This window comes from Pongo abelii, chromosome 6, assembly GCF_028885655.2.
Source record: "Pongo abelii isolate AG06213 chromosome 6, NHGRI_mPonAbe1-v2.0_pri, whole genome shotgun sequence".
Taxonomy (NCBI): Eukaryota; Metazoa; Chordata; class Mammalia; order Primates; family Hominidae; genus Pongo; species Pongo abelii.
Genome location: NC_071991.2, coordinates 89,015,882 through 89,036,760, shown reverse-complemented (window position 1 = coordinate 89,036,760; position 20,879 = coordinate 89,015,882). Strand labels below are relative to the sequence as shown.

Sequence of the window (20,879 nt, the reverse complement as noted above, 5' to 3'; positions counted from 1 at the left end):
GCTTACCTTTCAAAGGTGAGAACAGTAAGGATTATAGAGGCTAAGAGACTTGCTCATGGTCACACAGCTCATGGGTGAAGGGTCTGAATAAGCAGTGTATACATTAAGGATTAGATAGGGAAACATAGTCTTCATTTTCACCTTTGAGTCTCAAAGTAAATCAATGTCTGCCTTCCCTGATTCTGCCCAAGACTTCTTTTTTTCTCAAAGGGGAAGAAAGAGAGGTATCCATCACCTCAGGCATCTCTCCTTTCTTTGTGTTACAAACAATCCAATTATATGCTTTTAGTTATTTTTAAATGTTGCCTAGGACTTCTTTTACCACATAGAACTATTCATCATAAAATAAAGAGCTGGTGTTTGTTCAGGCACCCTAGGCGCTATGGACAGTTATGAAGATATCTTGAGGGCTCAAAATGGCATTTTTCCCCTCAACCAAGAGGCAATGCAAGGACAATCAGGGTGCAGCTATTTCCCCACAGAATTTTCTAGGCTATTATAGTCACAAAGACAGCATAAAAGATATCAAGTCCTTGACACTCTGCAGAAAAACTGTTTTCTCCAACTCTGTCCTTAATGTTTTGGATGCAGAATGTTGTGTGCATAGTTTCTGCACAACTGACTCATTGTGAGGGAACAACCCTGTCATGGAGTGGCTTTATTCTGTTGACAAGGACGAGCTTTGCTCACAATAAGTCATTGTCAGACCCTCTTGTAATATAAACCTTTTTTTCTTCTAACATGCCTTTCTCATTTGGCTCCTATTAAATCTGGTTGTCCAAGCATCCAACAATTCTAAAGAATAGACTAACTAAACATCTCTATGAGATAAGCTGGAACCTCAGCTGAGTACCTCACTGTATCTGTTCCCAACCCCCATGATTTTTGTTAAACTCTACAACTCTCAACACATCAATAAGCAGCCTGGATTTAGAGTGAGTATCCTTTAAAGATTTCATTGTCTTCAAAGAGGTATGAGAATATTATTTTTACAAACGACCAAAGAGTAGATGCTGGAAATTCATAACATTTGAGGAACTTCCCATTCTAAATACTCCACAGCATCCAGTAAGCCTAATGAGAAACATGGCTACAGGGTACTAAGTGTCATAACAGGAGTGTTTATAATTCGGAGGCTACCAAAACAAAGTTCGCAGCTCTCGTGAGTTTATCTCTGCATCAACCGCAGTTCTTTAAGTGACTTGCTTGTGCCGTTCCCCAGAGAGACCTTGAATTTGGCACCTGTCTGCCATGTCCAGCTTAAAGCCATTTGGTTTCATAATTAGGCACAAGTTAAAAAAAAAAAAAAAAAAAAAAAGCAAACTGCTCCAAATAAGAAAGTTGGGAATTATTCTGGTTTTAGTAAAAACAAAAACAGAACTAATAAAATTGGTCCAAAAGAGAAATGATGTGTGATAAGTGAATTGCATTGCTTTAATCTGACTTTAAAAATTTTAATTGTGATAAAATACGTTATATAAAGTTTACCATGTTAACTATTTTTAAGTGTACAGTTCAGTACTGTTAAGTATATTCACACTGTTGTCCAGCCAACCTCCAGAACTTTTTCATCTTGCAAAATTGAAATTCTATACCCATTAAACAACAGCTCCCCACTGCTCCTCTCCACAATCCCTATTAACCACCATTCCACTTGCGTTCTTATGAATTTTACTCTGGATACCTCATAAAAGTAGACTCGAACAGTATTTATCTTTTTTTGAGTGGCTTATTTCATTTAGCGTCATGTCCTCAAGGTTCATCTATGACATAGCATGTGTCAGAAGTTATTTCCCTTCAAAAGGCTGAATAATATTCTATTGTATGTATCTACCACATTTTATTTTTCCATTCATCTGTTAATCTGATTTTTTTAACCCTGTGTAGAAGTCATTTAAAAATTTTTTTTTACTTTATTTTTTCTTGGTAAAGGTGTATACGTCAACAGTTACAAGCGAGAATACAGGGAGACATCACACCCACCCATTTTCAAAGCCACTCACTTTCTCTCCCTAGAAGTAATCATCAGTTTCTCTACATTATTTCACAGATATTTTATGGACATACAAGTGCTTCGCTGGAAGACTAATGTGAGTCGCCAAGAGATAATATCTGCGACACTTGAAAAAATGTGCTAGACCATACATGAACAGATAAAGTTGGGTCTTATTTCACAAAAATATTCCATTGGTGCTCTAATAAATGGTGCTTTATGGTTTGAAAATCAGGAAATGTGAAACCCAAAGATAATTTCAAAGTAGGGGCAGTGGAGACATAGTGCTGACAATTCAGGAGCTGGAGAAGCATCTTTGTAGTTTCTTTGATTTTTTTTTTTTCCAGATGAAATAAGATGGAAATCAAAGGCAGCTGGAATAAGTTCCTATACAGTCATTGTCCTGCTACTAAAGGGATGGGTGAGAAACCCAGCTCCACATCTGGAAGATCAGACCACTTAATAGACCCTTGAGCATTAATGTGCATAAATGCATCTCTGATTCACTGTGGGGAAGGAAAGGTCTTGCTAAAATACCATTACTAATTCAGTGGGTCTGGGATGTGGCCTGGGAGTCTCCATTTCTTTTTTCTTTTCTTTTTAAAATAATTTCTATTTTTATTTTAGATTCAGGGGGTATATGTGCAGGTCTGTTACATGGGGATACTGTGTGATGCTGAGGTTTGGGATATGAATGATCCTGTCACCCAGGTAGTGAGCATAGTACCTAGTATTTGGTTTTTCAACACTTGCTGCCCTCCCTCCCCTCTCTAGTAGATCTCTAGTAGATCTTTATGTCAATATGTACCCAATGCTTAGCTCCCACTTATAAGTGAGAATATGCAGTATTTGGTTTTCTGTTCTTGTGTTAATTTGCTTAGGATAATTGCCTCCAGCTAAATCCATGTTGCTAGAAAGGACACAATTTTGTATTTATTTATTCATTTATTTTGGGACTAGGTCTTGCACTGTCACCCAGGGTGGAGTGCAGTGGCGCCATCTCGGCTCACTACAACCTCCACCTCCTGGGTTCAAGCAATTCTCCAGCCTCAGCTTCCCAAGTAGCTGGTGATTTCGTATTTTTCATAGGTGTGTAGTATTCCATAAGAAATAGACTTTCAACTGAGGTGTCTTAATATGGGCATCATCCTGCTCTATATGTATATAAAATTAATATGTTGTAGGTCTGTAGATTTTCCAGGAAAACAAATAGACAAGAGAAAATTCCTACCTCTCTCATTTCTTTAAAGACTTTTTTTTTTTTTTTTTTTCCTTGAGACGGAGTTTTGCTCTTATTGCCCAGGCTGGAGTGCAATGGCACCATCTCGGCCCACCGCAACCTCCATCCCCTGGGTTCAAGCGATTCTCCTGCGTCAGCCTCCAGAGTAGCTGGGATTACAGGCATGAGCCACCATGCCTGGCTAATTTTGTATTTTTAGTAGAGATGGGGTTTCTCCACAACGGTCAGGCTGTTCTCGAACTCCCAAACTCAAAATTGCCGCCACCTCGGCCTCCCAAAGTGCTGGGATTACAGGTGTGAACCACCATGCCTGGCCTCTTTAAAGACTTTTTAAACTATCTGTCCTACCACAGCTTCACAGTGTTTATGTTAAAGTTTTAGCCACTAGTCACAAATAAGCAATCCATTTAAAACTTTCCCGAGCACTTTTTTTTTTCCTAATCATCTATATTGACACTAAACTATATATGATAATCGGCATGGTTTGGATGGCAGAAAGACCAGCAGTGTAACTATGGACAAGTTATTTGCCCCTTCCAAGCCTTGGTTTTGTCATCTATCACAGAAGATAACATTACCTACTGTATAGTATTGTTCTTGTGAGGGTAAAGTGGAATAATGTATGTAAAGTGCTCAGCATAGGACCTAGCACATAGTAAGTACAATGAAAAATCACCATTATTGTTATTTTTTTTATGAAGAGGTTTTTTTTCAGAGACAATATTACTTGAGAATACATAAATAAACTTTTATAGGAATTTGCTTTAAATATTCAAAGGATGCTTTTACTGGATTTTTAAAAGGCATTAATATTTATCAATATTTATGTAAACATATTGTTGTATTAATTAAGCAATCCTATTCTCTTAGGAAATTACATGTAAAGCCTACAATAGTAACTAAATAAGTAGTTCTCAGTCAGTGAACACTGTAAATTCTTATTCAATGCTGTCTAAATGATACAGTAATTTTTCTTAGATATCTTTGCTAAGAAAGCTGCCTTTCCTTTACCAGTGTTTTGAAAATATTCTACCATCTGTGCAACAGTAAAGCTTCACTCAGTCTTCTCCAGCCCAGTGCCCACAAGGTCTCTTAGAGAAAAGAGCCTTCAGGCTTGGTAGAAAGCATGAAAATTTTCCTTTCTATGTTGAATTTGGTTACCATGAAAATAACCATGTCTATTGGAACCCCACTCTAACGCTATTGTCAGGGCCTCTCGTATTGATAACATTAACTTATGGGACTCTTTTGGCTCTTCAGTAATTATAGTCCTTTGGGTGAATTCCAAGGGACATATTGAATCCATTCACTCTTTAGTGAAGTGCCATCTCAAGTTCCAGTCAATCTGGTTGATCCAAAATTAGAGACAGAAAATAGGTATAATTTTGTTTAACGTGAAGGGGAGAGAAGAAAAGAAAACCCAGAAACAGATCTACAAGATAAACACAGCTAAGAAGTACTGCCATGTTTAACTGATATGTTTTGAAACTCATCAGCAATTACTACTGGAATGGATACTGCATAGAGATACTCTCATTCCATTTCCACTGTTCTCAAGTAGAGTGACTTCCTTACTTTATTTAGAAGCTTCCTGTGTATTTCCTTCACCTGTATTAAAAGTCAAACAACAATACATGTATTTCTTTAAATTTAAATGAGTATTTGAACAATTTTCTGAGATTTTTACAACTCCTTCTATAATATCTGGAGTCAACTAGATATCCAAATCATTAAATAAGATGGTAATGAATAGCAAAATCAACACCCAAACTTTTACCCAGTTAGAGAAATGCTATGGATTTTTTTAAAAGGTAAAGAAATGCTTACCTGGAAAGGAGAAGTTTCCTGCAGTATCTACAAATTTGTCAGTCATCTCTCCAAATACTATCATCATGAGGGGGAGACCTGATCCATGAGCTATGGCCATGAAGGTACCCAGCAACATAAACAATCTATCCTGCCAATCGGAGTATCGAAACTAAAAAAAGGAAATAAAATAGTATTTAGCTGTGGAATGGAATTTCTCCTCTTCCATAATTATATATTCTTTGGATTTTTTTTAAAGTCAGCACTTTTTTAAGAGTTGTAAATGAATGTCTTAGAAAAGGAGGCCTTCAAATCATTAACAGCTTAATTTCATGATTCTGTTTATTTTGTATTCTGTGAAGAAGCCAATCTAATTATGTTTAATTGGTATCTGATTTGAATAAATAATTACAATACAATCAAAAGGGATAAAGGTTTAAGAAATATTATTTGATCTCCCAGAGCTCCTGTGGTAATAAAGAACAGCTAGGGAAAGACATTAAGTTTAAACACACACACACACACACACACATACACACACACATACACAGACACACACACACACACCACATCCTTTAAAAAAGCATTCAGAATATTTCAGAGGGAGAATTTAAAATAGAGGAAAATAGATGCTCTGAGTTTTGAGATAAGATCCCTTTAAAAGGTTTAAGTTAGCTTTAAAAAGGCAACTCAGTAGTGAAGCACAACAAACATTGCAGTGTGTCTATATGTGCACCTTAGGGATGTCTTGCTCATGGAGATCCTTATGCAGAACCTTTTTTAAAAATTTAGTTTTCACCAGTGTCACCTGCCAAGTATGCAGAACCTTGAAGGGTAAGAGGGAGTTTGCTGGAGAAGAATCAGTGAGTGTAGAAGTAGTCGGAAGAATTTAGGCTTAGAACAAGAAGGTAACCAGAAACTACATGGAATGCTTAAGTAACCCCTGGCAGTGGAATTCCTGAAGGGCACAGTACAAAGTGTGGGAGAGGATGTTAGAGAGAGATAGAAGGCCTGTGCTGGTGGGCCACACCAAGAATCTTGGACACAGTACTACCTACAGAGGGGAAGGATGATACCAGTTGTCACAGTGAAGTGCACAACCCCCAAGAACTAACCAGCAGATCAGTGTCCTAACACTTCAAAGGACATTGTTACTGTCTTATTAGTCCTCTTCCATTTCTTACCTTTTCTTTCTGTTTTTGATTGACCCATTTATGGCTCTCTTTCTCTTTGTTCTTCTTTCCTCCTCTGCCTTCTAGACTACATTTTCCTCCTCTTACATTTCCATTTCTATAGCTTCCTGTCTTTTTGTTTGTTTGTTTCTCTCCTCTCTTTTAAAATGCTTTACTCTGCCCATTCCCCCCCACCTCAGCTCCTTTTGGGGACAAGGAACAGTTATTGGGAGAGAGGGTGATGAGCCAGGCTCGGTGCAGTGGAGCCTTTGAGGGCTGAAGCTAGGTCAGACTGGGTCAATAACCCGGGTGAGGCTGAAGTTAGAGGCACATGGTGGAAACTGGATATGTGTGTAAACCATTCTTAAAGAGTTCCAGGAGTTCAGGCAAGGTTTCAGGGACAGGGACAAACTCCATCATCAAACACACAAGGCAAGCAAGAGAACCGAAAGAGACAAAGGGTCAGAAGCCAGGCAGAGCTTGGATAAAACAATGGGAGCAGGTAAAGTCAAGAGCCAATGGAGCTGGGTCCCTAAAATTGTCACAAAGGGACCAGTGTCCCAAAGGTTCATTTTTAGTGGTTCTGGGAAAAGGAAAACAGAACACTTGGGTCTGTCAGCTACAGTTAAAAGCACAGGGTCAAGTTGTTAACATTAAAAAGCATTTTAAATGTTTTCATATTAATTGAATACAATTTTACAGCCTCTAAACATAAATTTAAAACGAGGTGAATTTCACAGCAACATCCTAAGTAAACCTAGGTTTGTTTTCAGTGATTTTCCAGAAAATAATATATTTCTAACTCCTGTTAGAGCAGTTTTATCCTCAACCTCTTTCAGGACAAAAAATATCTATTAAGATATCTAGTAAGAGGTGAAAATAAAGATTAAATTTAAGTTTAACTTAAGCTAAAACTTTTAAATTCAAATGAAAATTTCTGTTTCTACATTAAGTTTGTAGGATTTTATTTTCTGTAGAAGGCAGATTTAAAACCTATGCATTAAAACCAGCTTTCAGAGGTGGTTCCAAGATGGCCAAATAGGAACAGCTCCAGTCTACAGCTCCCAGCGCGAGCGACACAGAAGATGGGTGATTTCTCCATTTCCTACTGAGGTACCGGGTTCATCTCACTGGGGCTTGTCAGACAGTAGGTGCAGGACATGGGTGCAGTGCACCAAGAGTGAGCCGAATCAGGGCGAGGCATCGCCTCACCCGGGAAGCGCAAAGGGTCAGGGAATTCCCTTTCCTAGCCAAGCAAAGCTGTGAGAGATGGCACCTGGAAAATCGGGTCACTCTCACCCTAATACTGCGCTTTTCCAATGGTCTTAGCAAACGGCACACCAGGAGATTATATCCCATGCCTGGCTCGGAGGGTCCCACGCCCAAGGAGCCTCACTCATTGCTAGCACAGCAGTCTGAGATCAATCTGCAAGGCGGCAGTGAGGCTGGGGGAGGGGTGCCCGCCATTGCTGAGGCTTGAGTAGGTAAACAAAGCAGCCTGGAAGCTCAAACTGGGTGGAACCCACTGCAACTCAAAGAGGCCTGCCTGCCTCTGTAGACTCCACCTCTGGGAGCAGGACATAGCCAAACAAAAGGCAGCAGAAACCTCTGCAGACTTAAATGTCCCTGTCTGACAACTTTGAAGAGAGTAGTGGTTCTCCCAGCACGGCGTTTGAGATCTGACAACAGACAGACTGCCTCCTCAAGTGGGTCCCTGACCCCCGAGTAGCCTAACTGGGAGGCACTACCCAGTAGGGGCAGACTGACACTTCACATGGCCGGGTACCCCTCTGAGACGAAACTTCCAGAGGAACGATCAGGCAGCAACATTCGCTGTTTAGCAATATTCACTGTTCTGCAGCCTCCACTGCTGATACCCAGGCAAACAAGGTCTGGAGTGGACCTCCAGCCAACTCCAACAAACCTGCAGCTGAGGGTCCTGACTGTTAGAAGGAAAACTAACAAACAGAAAGGACATCCACACCAAAACCCTATCTGTACATCACCATCATCAAAGACCAAAGGTAGATAAAACCACAAAAATGGGAAAAAACAGAGCAGAAAAACTGAAAATTCTAAAAATCAGAGTACCTCTCCTCCTCCAAAGGAACGCAGCTCCTCACCAGCAATGGAACAAAGCTGGACGGAGAATGACTTTGATGAGTTGAGAGAAGAAGGCTACAGACGATCAAACTTCTCTGAGCTAAAGGAGGAAGTTCGAACCCATTGCAAAGAAGTTAAAAACCTTGAAAAAAGATTAGAGGAATGGCTAACTAGAATAACCAATGCAGAGAAGTCCTTAAAGGACCTGATGGAGCTGAAAACCGTGGCACGAGAACTGAGTGACGAATGCACAAGCTTCAGTAGCAGATTCGATCAACTGGAAGAAAGGGTATCAGTGGTGGAAGATCAAATGAATGAAATGAAGTGAGAATTGGAGTTTAGAGAAAAAAGAATAAAAAGAAACGAACAAAGCCTCCAAGAAATATGGGACTATGTGAAAAGACCAAATCTATGTCTGATTGGTGTACCTGAAAGTGACAGGGAGAATGGAACCAAGTTGGAAAACACTCTGCAGGATATTATCCAGGAGAACTTCCCCAACCTAGCACGGCAGGCCAACATTCAAATTCAGGAAGTACAGAGAACTCCACAAAGATACTCCTCGAGAAGTGCAACTCCAAGAAACATAATTGTTAGATTCACCAAAGTTAAAATGAAGGAAAAAATGTTAAGAGCATCCAGAGAGAAAGGTCGGGTTACCCACAAAGGGAAGCCCATCACACTAACAGCGGATCTCTCGGCAGAAAATCTACAAGCCAGAAGAGAGTGGGGGCCAATATTCAACATTCTTAAAGAAAAGAATTTTCAACCCAGAATTTCATATCCAGCCAAACTAAGCTTCATAAGTGAGGGAGAAATAAAATCCTTTACAGACAATCAAATGCTGAGAGATTTTGTCACCACTAGGCTTGCCCTAAAAGAGCTCCTGAAGGAAGCACTAAACATGGAAAGGAACAACCAGTACCAGCCACTGCAAAAACATGCCAAATTGTAAAGATCACTGATGCTACGAAGAAAGTGCATCAACTAATGAGCAAAATAACCAGCTAACATCATAATGACAGGATCAAATTCACACATAACAATATTAACCTTAAATGTAAATGGGCTAAATGCTCCAATTAAAAGACACAGACTGGCAAATTGGATAAAGAGTCAAGACCCATCAGTGTGCTGTATTCAGGAAACCCATCTCATGTGCAGAGACACACATAGGCTCAAAATAAAAGGATGGAGGAAGATCTACCAAGCAAATGGAAAACAAAAAAAGGCAGGGGTTTCAATCCTAGTCTCTGACGAAACAGACTTTAAACCAACAAAGATCAAGAGAGACAAAGAAGGCCATTAAATAATGGTAAAGGGATCAATTCAACAAGAAGAGCTACCTATCCTAAATATATATGCACCCAATACAGGAGCACTCAGATTCATAAAGCAAGTCCTTAGAGACCTACAAAGAGACTTAGACTCCCACACAATAATAATGGGAGACTTTAACACCCCACTGTCAGCATCAGACAGATCAATGAGACAGAAAGTTAACAAGGATATCCAGGAATTCAACTCAGCTCTGCACCAAGCGGACCTAATAGACATCTACAGAACTCTCCACCCCAAATCAACAGAATATACATTCTTTTCAGCACCACACCGCACTTATTCCAAAATTGACCACATGGTTGGAAGTAAAGCACTCCTCAGCAAATGTAAAAGAACAGAAATTATAACAAACTGTCTCTCAGACCACAGTGCAATCAAACTAGAACTCAGGATTAAGAAACTCACTCAAAACCGCTCAACTACATGGAAACTGAACAACCTGCTCCTGAATGACTACTGGGTACACAACGAAATGAAGGCAGAAATAAAGATGTTCTTTGAAACCAGTGAGAACAAAGACACAACATACCAGAATCTCTGGGGCACATTTAAAGCAGTGTGTAGAGGGAAATTTATAGCACTAAATGCCCACAAAAGAAAGCAGGAAAGATCTAAAATTGACACCCTAACATCACAATTAAAAGAACTAGAGAAACAAGAGCAAACACATTCAATAGCTAGCAGAAGGCAAGAAATAACTAAGATCAGAGCAGAACTGAAGGAAATAGAGACACAAAGAACCCTTCAAAAAAATCAATGAATCCAGGAGCTGGTTTTTTGAAAAGATCAACAAAATCGATAGACTGCTAGCAAGACTAATAAAGAAGAAAAGAGAGAAGAATCAAATAGATGCAATAAAAAATGATAAAGGGGATATCACCACCGATCCCACAGAAATACAAACTACCATCAGAGGACACTATAACACCTCTACACAAATAAACTAGAAAATCTAGAAGAAATGGATAAATTCCTAGACACATACACCCTCCCAAGACTAAACCAGGAAGAAGTTGAATCTCTGAATAGACCAATGACAGGCTCTAAAATTGAGGCAATAATTAATAGCTTACCAACCAAAAACAGTCCAGGACCAGATGGATTCACAGCCAAATTCTACCAGAGGTACAAGGAGGAGCTGGTACCATTCCTTCTGAAACTATTCCAATCAATAGAAAAAGAGGGAATCCTCCCTAACTCATTTTATGAGGCCAGCATCATCCTGATACCAAAGCCTGGCAGAGACACAACAAAAAAAGAGAATTTTAGACCAATATCCCTGATAAACATCAATGCAAAAATCCTCAATAAAATACTGGCAAACCGCGGGCGTGGTGGCTCACGCCTATAATCCCAGCACTTTGGGAGGCCGAGGCTGGCGGCTCATGAGGTCAGGAGATTGAGACCTTCCTGGCTAACACGGTGAAACCCCATCTCTACTAAAAATACAAAAAATTAGCCGGGCGTGGTGGCGGGCGCCTGTAGTCTCAGCTACTGGAGCGGCCGAGGAAGGAGAATGGCATGAACCTGGGAGGCGCAGCTTGCAGTGAGCCCAGATAGCGCCAGTGCAGTCCGGCCTGGGCGAAGGAGTGTGACTTGGTCTCAAAAAATAAATAAAATAAAATAAAATACTGGCAAACTGAATCCAGCAGCACATCAAAAAGCTTATCCAACATGATCAAGTGGGCTTCATCAAGGCTGGTTCACCATCCACAAATCAATAAACGTAATCCAGCATGTAAATGGAACCAAAGAAAAAAACCACATGATTATCTCAATAGATGCAGAAAAGGCCTTTGACAAAATTCAGCAGCCCTTCATGCTAAAAACTCTCAATAAATTAGGTATTGATGGGACATATCTCAAAATAATAAGAGCTATCTATGACAAACCCACAGCCAATATCATACTGAATGGGCAAAAACTGGAAGCATTCCCTTTGAAAACTGGCACAAGACAGGATGCCCTCTCTCACCACTCCTATTCAACATAGTGTTGGAAGTTCTGGCCAGGGCAATCAGGCAGGAGAAAGAAATAAAGGGTATTCAATTAGGAAAAGAGGAAGTCAAATTGTCCCTGTTTGCAGATGACATGATTGTATATCTAGAAAACCCCATTGTCTCAGCCCAAAATCTCCTTAAGCTGATAAGCAACTTCAGCAAAGTCTCAGGATACAAAATCAATGTGAAAAAATCACAAGCATTCTTATACATCAATAACAGACAAACAGAGAGCCAAATCATGAGTGAACTCCCATTCACAATTGCTTCAAAGAGAATAAAATACCTAGGAATCCAGCTTACAAGGGATGTGAAGGACCTCTTCAAGGAGAACTACAAACCACTGCTCAATGAAATAAAAGAGGATACAAACAAATGGAAGAACATTCCATGCTCATGGATAGGAAGAATCAATATCATGGAAATGGCCATACTGCCCAAGGTAATTTATAGATTCAATGCCATCCCTATCAAGCGACCAATGACTCTCTTCACAGAATTGGAAAAAACTACTTTAAATTTCATATGGAACCAAAAAAGAGCTCGCATTGCCAAGTCAATCCTAAGCCAAAAGAACAAAGCTGGAGACATCATGCTACCTGACTTCAAACTATACTACAAGGCTATAGTAACCAAAACAGCATGGTACTGGTACCAAAACAGAGATATAGACCAATGGAACAGAACAGAGCCCTCAGAAATAATACCACACATCTACAACTATCTGATCTTTGACAAACCTGACAAAAACAAGAAATGGGGAAAGGATTCCCTATTTAACAAATGGTGCTGGGAAAACTGGCTAGCCATATGTAGAAAGCTGAAACTGGATCCCTTTCTTATACCTTACACAAACATTAATTCAAGATGGATTAAAGACTTAAATGTTAGACCTAAAACCATAAAAACCCTAGAAGAAAACCTAGGCAATACCATCCAGGACATAGGCATGGGCAAGGACTTCAGGTCTAAAACACCAAAAGCAATGGCAACAAAAGCCAAAATTGACAAAAATGGGATCTAATTAAACTAAAGAACTTCTGCACAGAAAAATAAACTATCATTAGAGAGAACAGGCAACCTACAGAATGGAAGAAAATTTTTGCAATCTACTCATCTGACAAAGGGCTCATATCCAGAATCTACAATGAACTCAAACAAATTTAGAAGAAAAAAACAAACAACCCCATCAAAAAGTGGGTGAAGGATATGAACAGACACTTCTGAAAAGAAGATATTTATGCAGCCAAAAGACACATGAAAAAATGCTCATCATCACTGGCCATCAGAGAAATGCAAATCAAAACCACAATGAGATACCATCTCACACCAGTTAGAATGGCAATCATTAAAAAGTCAGGAAACAACAGATGCTGGAGAGGATGTGGAGAAATAGGAACACTTTTACACTGTTGGTGGGACTGTAAACTAGTTCAACCATTGTGGAAGTCAGTGTGGCGATTCCTCAAGGATCTAGAACTAGAAATATCATTTGACACAGCCATCCCATTACTGGGTATATACCCAAAGGAATATAAATCATGCTGCTATAAAGACACATGCGCACGTATGTTTATTGCGGCACTATTCACAATAGCAAAGACTTGGAACCAACCCAAATGTCCAATAAGGATAGACTGGATTAAGAAAATGTGGCACATATACACCATGGAATACTATGCAGCCATAAAAAATGATGAGTTCATGTCCTTTGTAGGGACATGGATGAAGCTGGAAACCATCATTCTCAGCAAACTATCACAAGGACAAAAAACCAAACACCTCACATTCTCATTCATAGGTGGGAATTGAACAATGAGAACACATGGACACAGGAAGGGGAACATCACACACTGGGGTCTGTTGTGGGGTGGGGGGAGGGGGGAGGGATAGTATTAGGAGATATACCTAATGTAAATATCAAGTTAATGGGTGCAGCACACCAACATGGCACATGTATACATATGTAACAAACCTGCACGTTGTGCACATGTACCCTAGAACTTAAAGTATAATTTAAAAAATTTAAAACAGAAAGAAAAAAAACCACACTTCTAAAAAAAATAAATAAATAAAACCAGCTTTCATTTGATAAACTATTCTCCAAAGTACTAATTTTTTTTTTAAATTGCCCTTACTGAGCCTTTTTAAACAAATAAAAAAAGAGGAGAGAAGACAATGAATAGGGGCTTTGTGGTTACATGAGAAGTATGCAGCAGTGTTTAAGAGTGTGGATGTTTTGGTGTCTTTTTATCCATTTAATTACTAAGTTGGATTTCAGCTGACATGACACTTAATTCTAACTTCTTTGCTATCAAATAATGGCTGTCACAGTTTGAAACACATCATATTTACCAAAAATGGGCAAATGCTTTCTTGAGCTGCCTCTGTAAGACATATTTCAAATGAAAACCAGGTTAGGAGACTTCTTCCAAAAATATTATCTTGTCTTGTACCAACAGAAAAGCACCAAAAACTGTTTTAAGCATAATCGGAATCCCTAATAGTTACCCCCTATTTACCCAGTTTTTTGGAAGCCAAATGTGAATGTAGATTCCTTAAATTAAAATTTATGTACTTAACAATTACTTTCTTGAAATGCAAGCTTATTTTAAGCTAAATTTGGGGTGGGGGTTTGTGAAGCAAATGCAGAAATGCATTATCCTGAAATTGTTGAGTTTGCACTGTGCTACTAACACAGTTCCCATTTTCACTTTCCTTGCACACCAGTTAGCTCTGCCCTGTGTCATCGCCAGCCTGTCTCTACTTTTTAAAAAATCATCCATCTTGAGAATGTGGGTCATTGACTATAATAAGCCAAACTTAGACAGCACAGGTGCAGCAAGGACAATTTATTGCTGCCTGAAGACAGTTTTTTGTTGTTGTTGTTTTTGAGACAGGGTCTCGCTCTGCCACCCAGGCTGGAGTGCAGTGGTGTGATCATAGCTCACTGCAGCCCAAGATCCTCTTGCCTCAGCCTCCCAAGTAGCTGGGACTACAGGCTCATGCCATGACATATGGCTATTTTTTAAAGATTTTTATTTTTATTATTTTGTAGAGATGAGATCTCACTATGTTGTCCAGGCTGGTCTCAAACTCTTGTGCTCAAGCAACCCTCCCACCTCAGCCTCCCAAAGTGCTGGGATTACAAGTGCGAGTCAACTCGCCTAGCTAGACAATCTTAAAGTACTTGCTTTAAAGGTAATTGATTCAATACCTCAAATTTGAATAAAAGATAGGATTATTCACATTTAACATTTCACAGCTTACCAATGTTAATACTCCAATCATTTTCACTTTCTTCGTTTTTTTCCTGTTTTCTTTGCTGTAAAAAATAGAATTGCTTCAATTTAAAACTGTTACAAAATGTTTTACAATCAATTGAACATAAATATGTTTAGCTACAATATTCAACTATTATAATATTTTCAAATATAAGAGTGATGTTCACAAAATGTCAAAATTACTCAGTTCAACAAACATAGCAAGCACAAAAGTAACTGTCGAAGGTACTACAAGGATATATGGATACATAAGAAATGGTCGCCTGCCTTACAGAGCTCACATACACAGGAAAGATAAGTATGTTAACAGTGTCTGCTAAGTCAATTAAGGTATTTGTTTTCTAAAATTAAAAAGCAAAATCATGATTTAAAATTAGGAATGTCCATTCTTCTGAAGGATTGTGGAGAGTGGTGTCAGGGAATCTTGTTGGTGATACATTCAAAGTACATCTAGAATTTAACCACTTATCACCACTTTCATTGCTGTCCCCAGTAGGACAGCCTCGTGCCTAGTCTCTCCACTTCCACCTATGCTGCTTCAGTCTATCTTCAACTAGCAGTCAGAGTAATCATTTCAAAACGCAAGCCACACACTACTTCTTTGCTCAAAAACCTACAATGGCTTTCCTTTTTCTTACAATAAAAGCCAAAATCCTTGCATTAACCTCTGAGGTCCTACACGATCTGTTTGCTTATTTCCTCTCTCACCACATCTCTACTCCCAAACCTGTTTACTCTGTGCCAACCAGCCTGGACCCTCTGCTGTTCCATGAACTCACCAAACATGTACCCGACTCAGGGTCTTTGTGTTGCCAGTTACCTTTTCCAGGAATGCTCTCCCCTTAGATTTCCACACAGCTCTCTCCTCCCATTTCTTTCAAGTCTTTGCTCAAATATTACCTTTAAAATAAGATCTACCCTAACTACCCTACTTAAAATTGCGAAGTACTCCCCTTTTGTACTCCTGATCCCCTTAACCTGGATTAATGTTTTTTTCCATGGCATTAATTACCTTCTAACATTGGCTGTGGTTTACTTATTTAGTATGTGCATTATTTATTTCTGTCCTCCATACAATAATATAAACTCCATGAGGGAGTGTGTGTGTGTGTGTGTGTGTGTGTGTGTGTGTATGATGATTTTCATATATATGATGATTTTTACATATATATGATGCATTTATCCAGGTAAATGATAAAGTTTTACACATAAGATGATTCCAAATTATGTAAAGTATTGACTAAAATCACTGGACCAACATCTGCCACTAAATATGTTCAAAAGAATGTGCCATGGGCAATAGCAACATAATTAGAACAAGAATACAACTAACTTGATTGAAGCAGGCTTAACTTCCTTTAAATATATTATCTTTGGTCTGCTTTTATAAAAATTAATTTCACTACATTTGATTTCATAATCTTGTGATCTTAACTTATTGTTAACTTTCTGTATTTCTCTTTTGAGCTGCTTTCTTCTTTCCAGCAGAAGCTGTGGGCTTCCCCTCTGAGGACTTTCCTGGGTTCTGAAGTGTTACTACACCTTTTGTAGGAATAGCTCCTTTGTACACGCATCAAATGTTAAGCCAGTGCAATACATAAATAGACTTCTTCATGAAAATGCCATCTATTAATAGACTCACAGTCAATCCCTGCCTAAACAGCCAGCTGATGAAAACCATATTTTTCTATTGCGGGTATAAGTACTTCCATTGGAAGTAACACCATCTATCACTTTTTCAATTCTATATGGCAAAACTAAATTTTCTATGAAAAAATACAATGGTACTTAGAAGAAATACAGCAAGGTTACTGCACAAACACGTTAACAGGCTAAAATAATGCTTCAGTTTAAGCATCAGATAGGCATGTTTTCAGTTAGCTAATCAAGCCCCTAGCAGCTTGAGGACAAACTACAGAAACTGATAAATTTGTCCCTCTGGGTGATCACTTGACACAGGTCAATTTTTTCTGGGTAGCCTGGCATGAACTCAGAGACCGTAATAGCCTCATAAACTATTTCAGGCTAAAGGCGAAAATGATTCACTATTCCCACAGTGAAAGAGGAAACAAAGACACATGCCATTGAGTGGGAGCTTCTGCCCCGCTCATAAAGCCTGTGAAGTGAGTTTAACAAGGGCCAGGGGAACCGAGAAAGACGCGAAGGCAAAGGAAGCACTGTTTCCCTCTAGCACTTGAACAAAACTGATTCGGATGTACAGAAGTTCCCCCTCCCCACCTATCCTCCCAGAAAGAAGAAATACAAACAAGCCTGGCGATGAGAGGAGGGGGAGGGGTAAGACAAGGAGGAAGAGACATAACAGGGGATGGGCAGGAGGTGAGGGAGTTTTTGCTTCACTGCCCTTGTTCAAAAAGCACAGCCATCAATAGCAGATGTCTGACACCCTTTAAGTCTGAACAATCAGATGATGTATATGAAAGTCATTTGTAAAAGTTTCAAGAGTTACGTAATACAAGGAATGTTATACAATGCAGATATTCATTGAATCCCCCCTGCACAAAGGGAAGGGAGCACTTTTCAAGACAGCCTTTTCTTCCTGAATCTGTTCCAAAAGGAGCCTCAGTGACATTCTTTGAGGTCACATAACACGTTTGCTCCAAGGTCAGAACCGGATGCAAGACCCTTCAAAGAAGCCTCCAAAACAAAGGTCTTCAAAGGCATCAACCGATTTTTACAACTTCTTTCCAAGGGTGATCTTGGTCCTGCTGATTGGCGTGTAACGGAAAAGCCAGTGGCTGCTGGGGATGTACCTGCTGATGCCCAGTTCAAAGTCGCCCTCCGCGCTCCTGGGGCGCCGGGCTGTTCCGTTCTTTGCCGCCTCAAGATCCATCTCAGCCTGAGGAGAAACCACAGCCTCAGAACCAAGCGTACCCTCTCCGGCGCGGGGCCCGGGGGCACTGGGTGGAGGTCCCGCCACTCCCGCCCCGCGCCCCACGTCCCGGGTCTCCCTTCGAGACCAGGCGCGCCGGGGCCTCTCTCACCTCGGACCTCGCGCGTGTCTGGCAGGGCCTCTGGGCGCGCGGGCGCTGCAGCAAAAGGCCCCGGACTTTACTCGCCGCGGCCTCGCCCCCGCCCCCGCCCCCCACGCGCGTCCGGCCCCGGAAACGCCTCCCGTTGCAGCCAGGGCGAGAGCCGCGGCCCGCAGGAGGAGCTCCCGCCGCCCGCCCAGCTCTCTCCCCAGGCCAGGCGCGGGCCAAGGGCCCAGCCTGCCGCTCTCGCCGCCGGGTCGCCGGGCTCGGGCCGCCGCCCACCCTGGCGACCCGCCAGCACCAGCCCGGCCGCAGGATAAGACCGAGATCAGCCTGGAGCCTCGGATGCCGAGAAAGCCTCGCCTGATGGGCCACCCAAGCCCCTGCGGATGACTGTCACACCCCCTGGGCGCTCAGTTTTGTTTTTAAACCCATAGGGGAGACAGTTTCCGGACGCCCAACAATCATAGGGCGGCCCAGGACCGAGAGAGAGCAATAGACTTGCCTCTTGCTTCCGCATCCCCAGTTCTGGTCCAGGTGGCACTGAACCCAATTATCTCCAGGGACGGCGAGAGTCAGCCAGGGCCGGCCGGAACCATCACATTATGCTCCTTGGGGAGGAGGAACGCTGTTGGTGCCCTCTTAGCACTTAGAGACACAGAGCTTTAGGGCTAGAGGGGTCTTCAGAGATCACCTAATTAAAACCCCGTATGTTTAACATATGAAGAAACAGATGCCCAGAGAGGTGAAGTCCTGCCTGATGCTGCATCGGTGGAACCAGAGTCTAGGGGAAGCCTCCTGAGTCCCAGTCCAGTGCCCTGGCTCACTGCTGTCATCTAAGACTTCCGTCTGTATTGAATTGTCTCTACTCCTACCACCTATTTGAGTATGACTTTCTTCTCCTTTCTGATTAATTCCTCCACACTCTTCCCAAAAGGAAGTGTCTAAAACGGGGAGCCATAAGTTTCATGGCTTTGAAACCAGAGACTTTCAAACTCAGAGCTTCACATCCTATTAACTATGTGACTTTGGACACCGTGCTCATTTCTCTAGGCCTGTTTCCTTATATGTAAAATGAGGATAAAAACATCTCCTTTATCAGGTTATTGCGAGGAATAAATGAGTTGAGGATAAGTGAATTAAGTACTAGGTAAAAGCACCTGGTACTATGCCTAAAACATGGTAGGTGATCAACAAATACAACTTTCCTTCCTTCTGATCAGGTAGCAGGATGACCAGTGGGTCCTTGCTCCTGCTATGTCCTGTTAACACAATTGTTAGCCCAAGGCTTGTCTGAGTTCTCAGAGAAACTTAAAGCAGAGCATGGTATAAGCAGAGATGCTGGGTGGACCCTGGTGTGAATCTCACCTTTCCCATGTACTAGCTGTCTGGCCAGGTTATGTAATTCTTGACTCAGTCATTGAATCTATAAAATAAGGGTGTTAATAGGATTAGGGATACTGTGTGCAAAGTGTCCTGCACATAGGAGGCACCTAATAAATGGTGACTATTATTATAGTAAAAGTTCAGGCAAGGCCAAGGAAGAAAGACCGGAACAGGAGCCAGCCGCTCCAGCACTCACCCCTCACTTGTGCTGTGCCTCTGCATCCTGCTCTGCCTGCCACCTGGAGCTAAGGTGGAACTTGACTTGAAACTGCATGCTGGGTAGAAATGAATTTAGTTGAGTATTTTTCCTCAAAATGTTTTCTCTCCATATCAGTCTACCATGACCATGAGGATTCTTTTCTTAAATCAACCCAAATTCCTTCCCTTAGTGAGTCTAACAGGAGGTCAGATCATTATTTCAAGATACTCTGAGACTGAAGCAGTTGGAATTGTGTAGTTTGAAAGAAGGCTTGTGGTGACTGGAGGACATTATTAAACTCATTAGCACATAAGGAGATGACAGTTTCTTCAGTCTCTAATAAAAGAGAATTTGAGAAAGTAAATGCACATACTTGAAGGAGTAGGAAGGTTCAGAACAAAAACTAAAGCAAATAAAAACATGTATGAGGCAATGAGGTGTATTTGCCTGTCTGTCTGTCTGAGCCTATTCACAAAGTTGTCCCTGCAAGAAGCCATGCCTATATGCCTGTGTTTACTTCTTTACCTGTATTAGAGCCAATTCCAGGAGCTCCTTTTATATTTATTTGATAACAATGCAGTATCACTGATAATTTTATCATTTATTCATCAACTAGAAGTTGAAGACTTGCAATATTTAAAGCACTATGATAAACTGGATTTCTCCATTACACTCAGGCTGTAAGAAAACTTTCCCTTTACAGTAGAATATTGAGATACTTATGCATTGATGTAAGACTGGAATTAATGCCCTACCACGCTATCTTACTTTTTCTATTTGCCCCATTAGTTCCATCTCTGTTTTTTATCCTCACTTTTGCCTTATTTTAGATCTGTTTAATAGTATCATTTAGATTTCCTTTGTATAAGATGTATTCTTTTATTTTGTATTTAATAATTGTCTCCTTTCTAGGGATTATGGCATGTATCTTTGACTAATCGTTGTACTTTTTCCTCTTCCAGGACAATGCAAGGATTTTAGAACTCTTAAGTCTCGTTTTTATTCACCCCTAACTTTTACATTGCCATTGTCATGTACTTTAATTTTCTCTGTATATTCATGACTCTTCTGGGAATATTATTTCTTTATGAGTTGATACTTATTTAGATTTATCAAGACATTTATCATTTTCTTGCTTTTTGTTTCTTCCTACATCTCAAAGCTACCCTCTTGGATTATTTTCCTTTCACCTAATGAGCACTCTTTCGTCCACTGTCTCTTTCTTGTTTTCTTTAGTTTGTGACAAATTTTCTCAGCTTTTTTTTCCTGAAAATTTATTTCACTTTTATCTTGAAAAATTATCAGTTATTTATGGGTTTGCCTTACTAAATAAATATCAAAACTCATTATCAAACTATGGTAATT

The 20,879-nt window shown here is 40.4% G+C and overlaps 1 protein-coding gene across 3 annotated transcripts in view; it reads right to left on the bottom strand.

Annotated features, from left to right (window-relative positions):
- The window catches only part of ABCB4 (ATP binding cassette subfamily B member 4), an 85,450-nt gene extending 65,501 nt beyond the window's left edge, over positions 1–19,949 (bottom strand). For 2 of the 3 annotated variants that reach the window (XM_054559565.2, XM_063726091.1), the window contains exons 1-4: positions 17,942–19,949; positions 17,711–17,796; positions 14,926–14,980; positions 5,061–5,211 (exon numbers count right to left, since the gene is read on the bottom strand). In XM_054559565.2, the coding sequence (XP_054415540.1) occupies positions 5,061–5,211; positions 14,926–14,980; positions 17,711–17,790 (286 nt within the window). In that variant the 5' untranslated portion in view covers positions 17,791–17,796; positions 17,942–19,949. Of the gene's footprint in view, positions 1–5,060; positions 5,212–10,728; positions 10,843–14,925; positions 14,981–17,710; positions 17,797–17,941 lie in introns of those variants that run through there. The other variant, XM_054559566.2, reaches the window with a different exon arrangement.
- Positions 19,950–20,879: the final 930 nt, after the last annotated feature.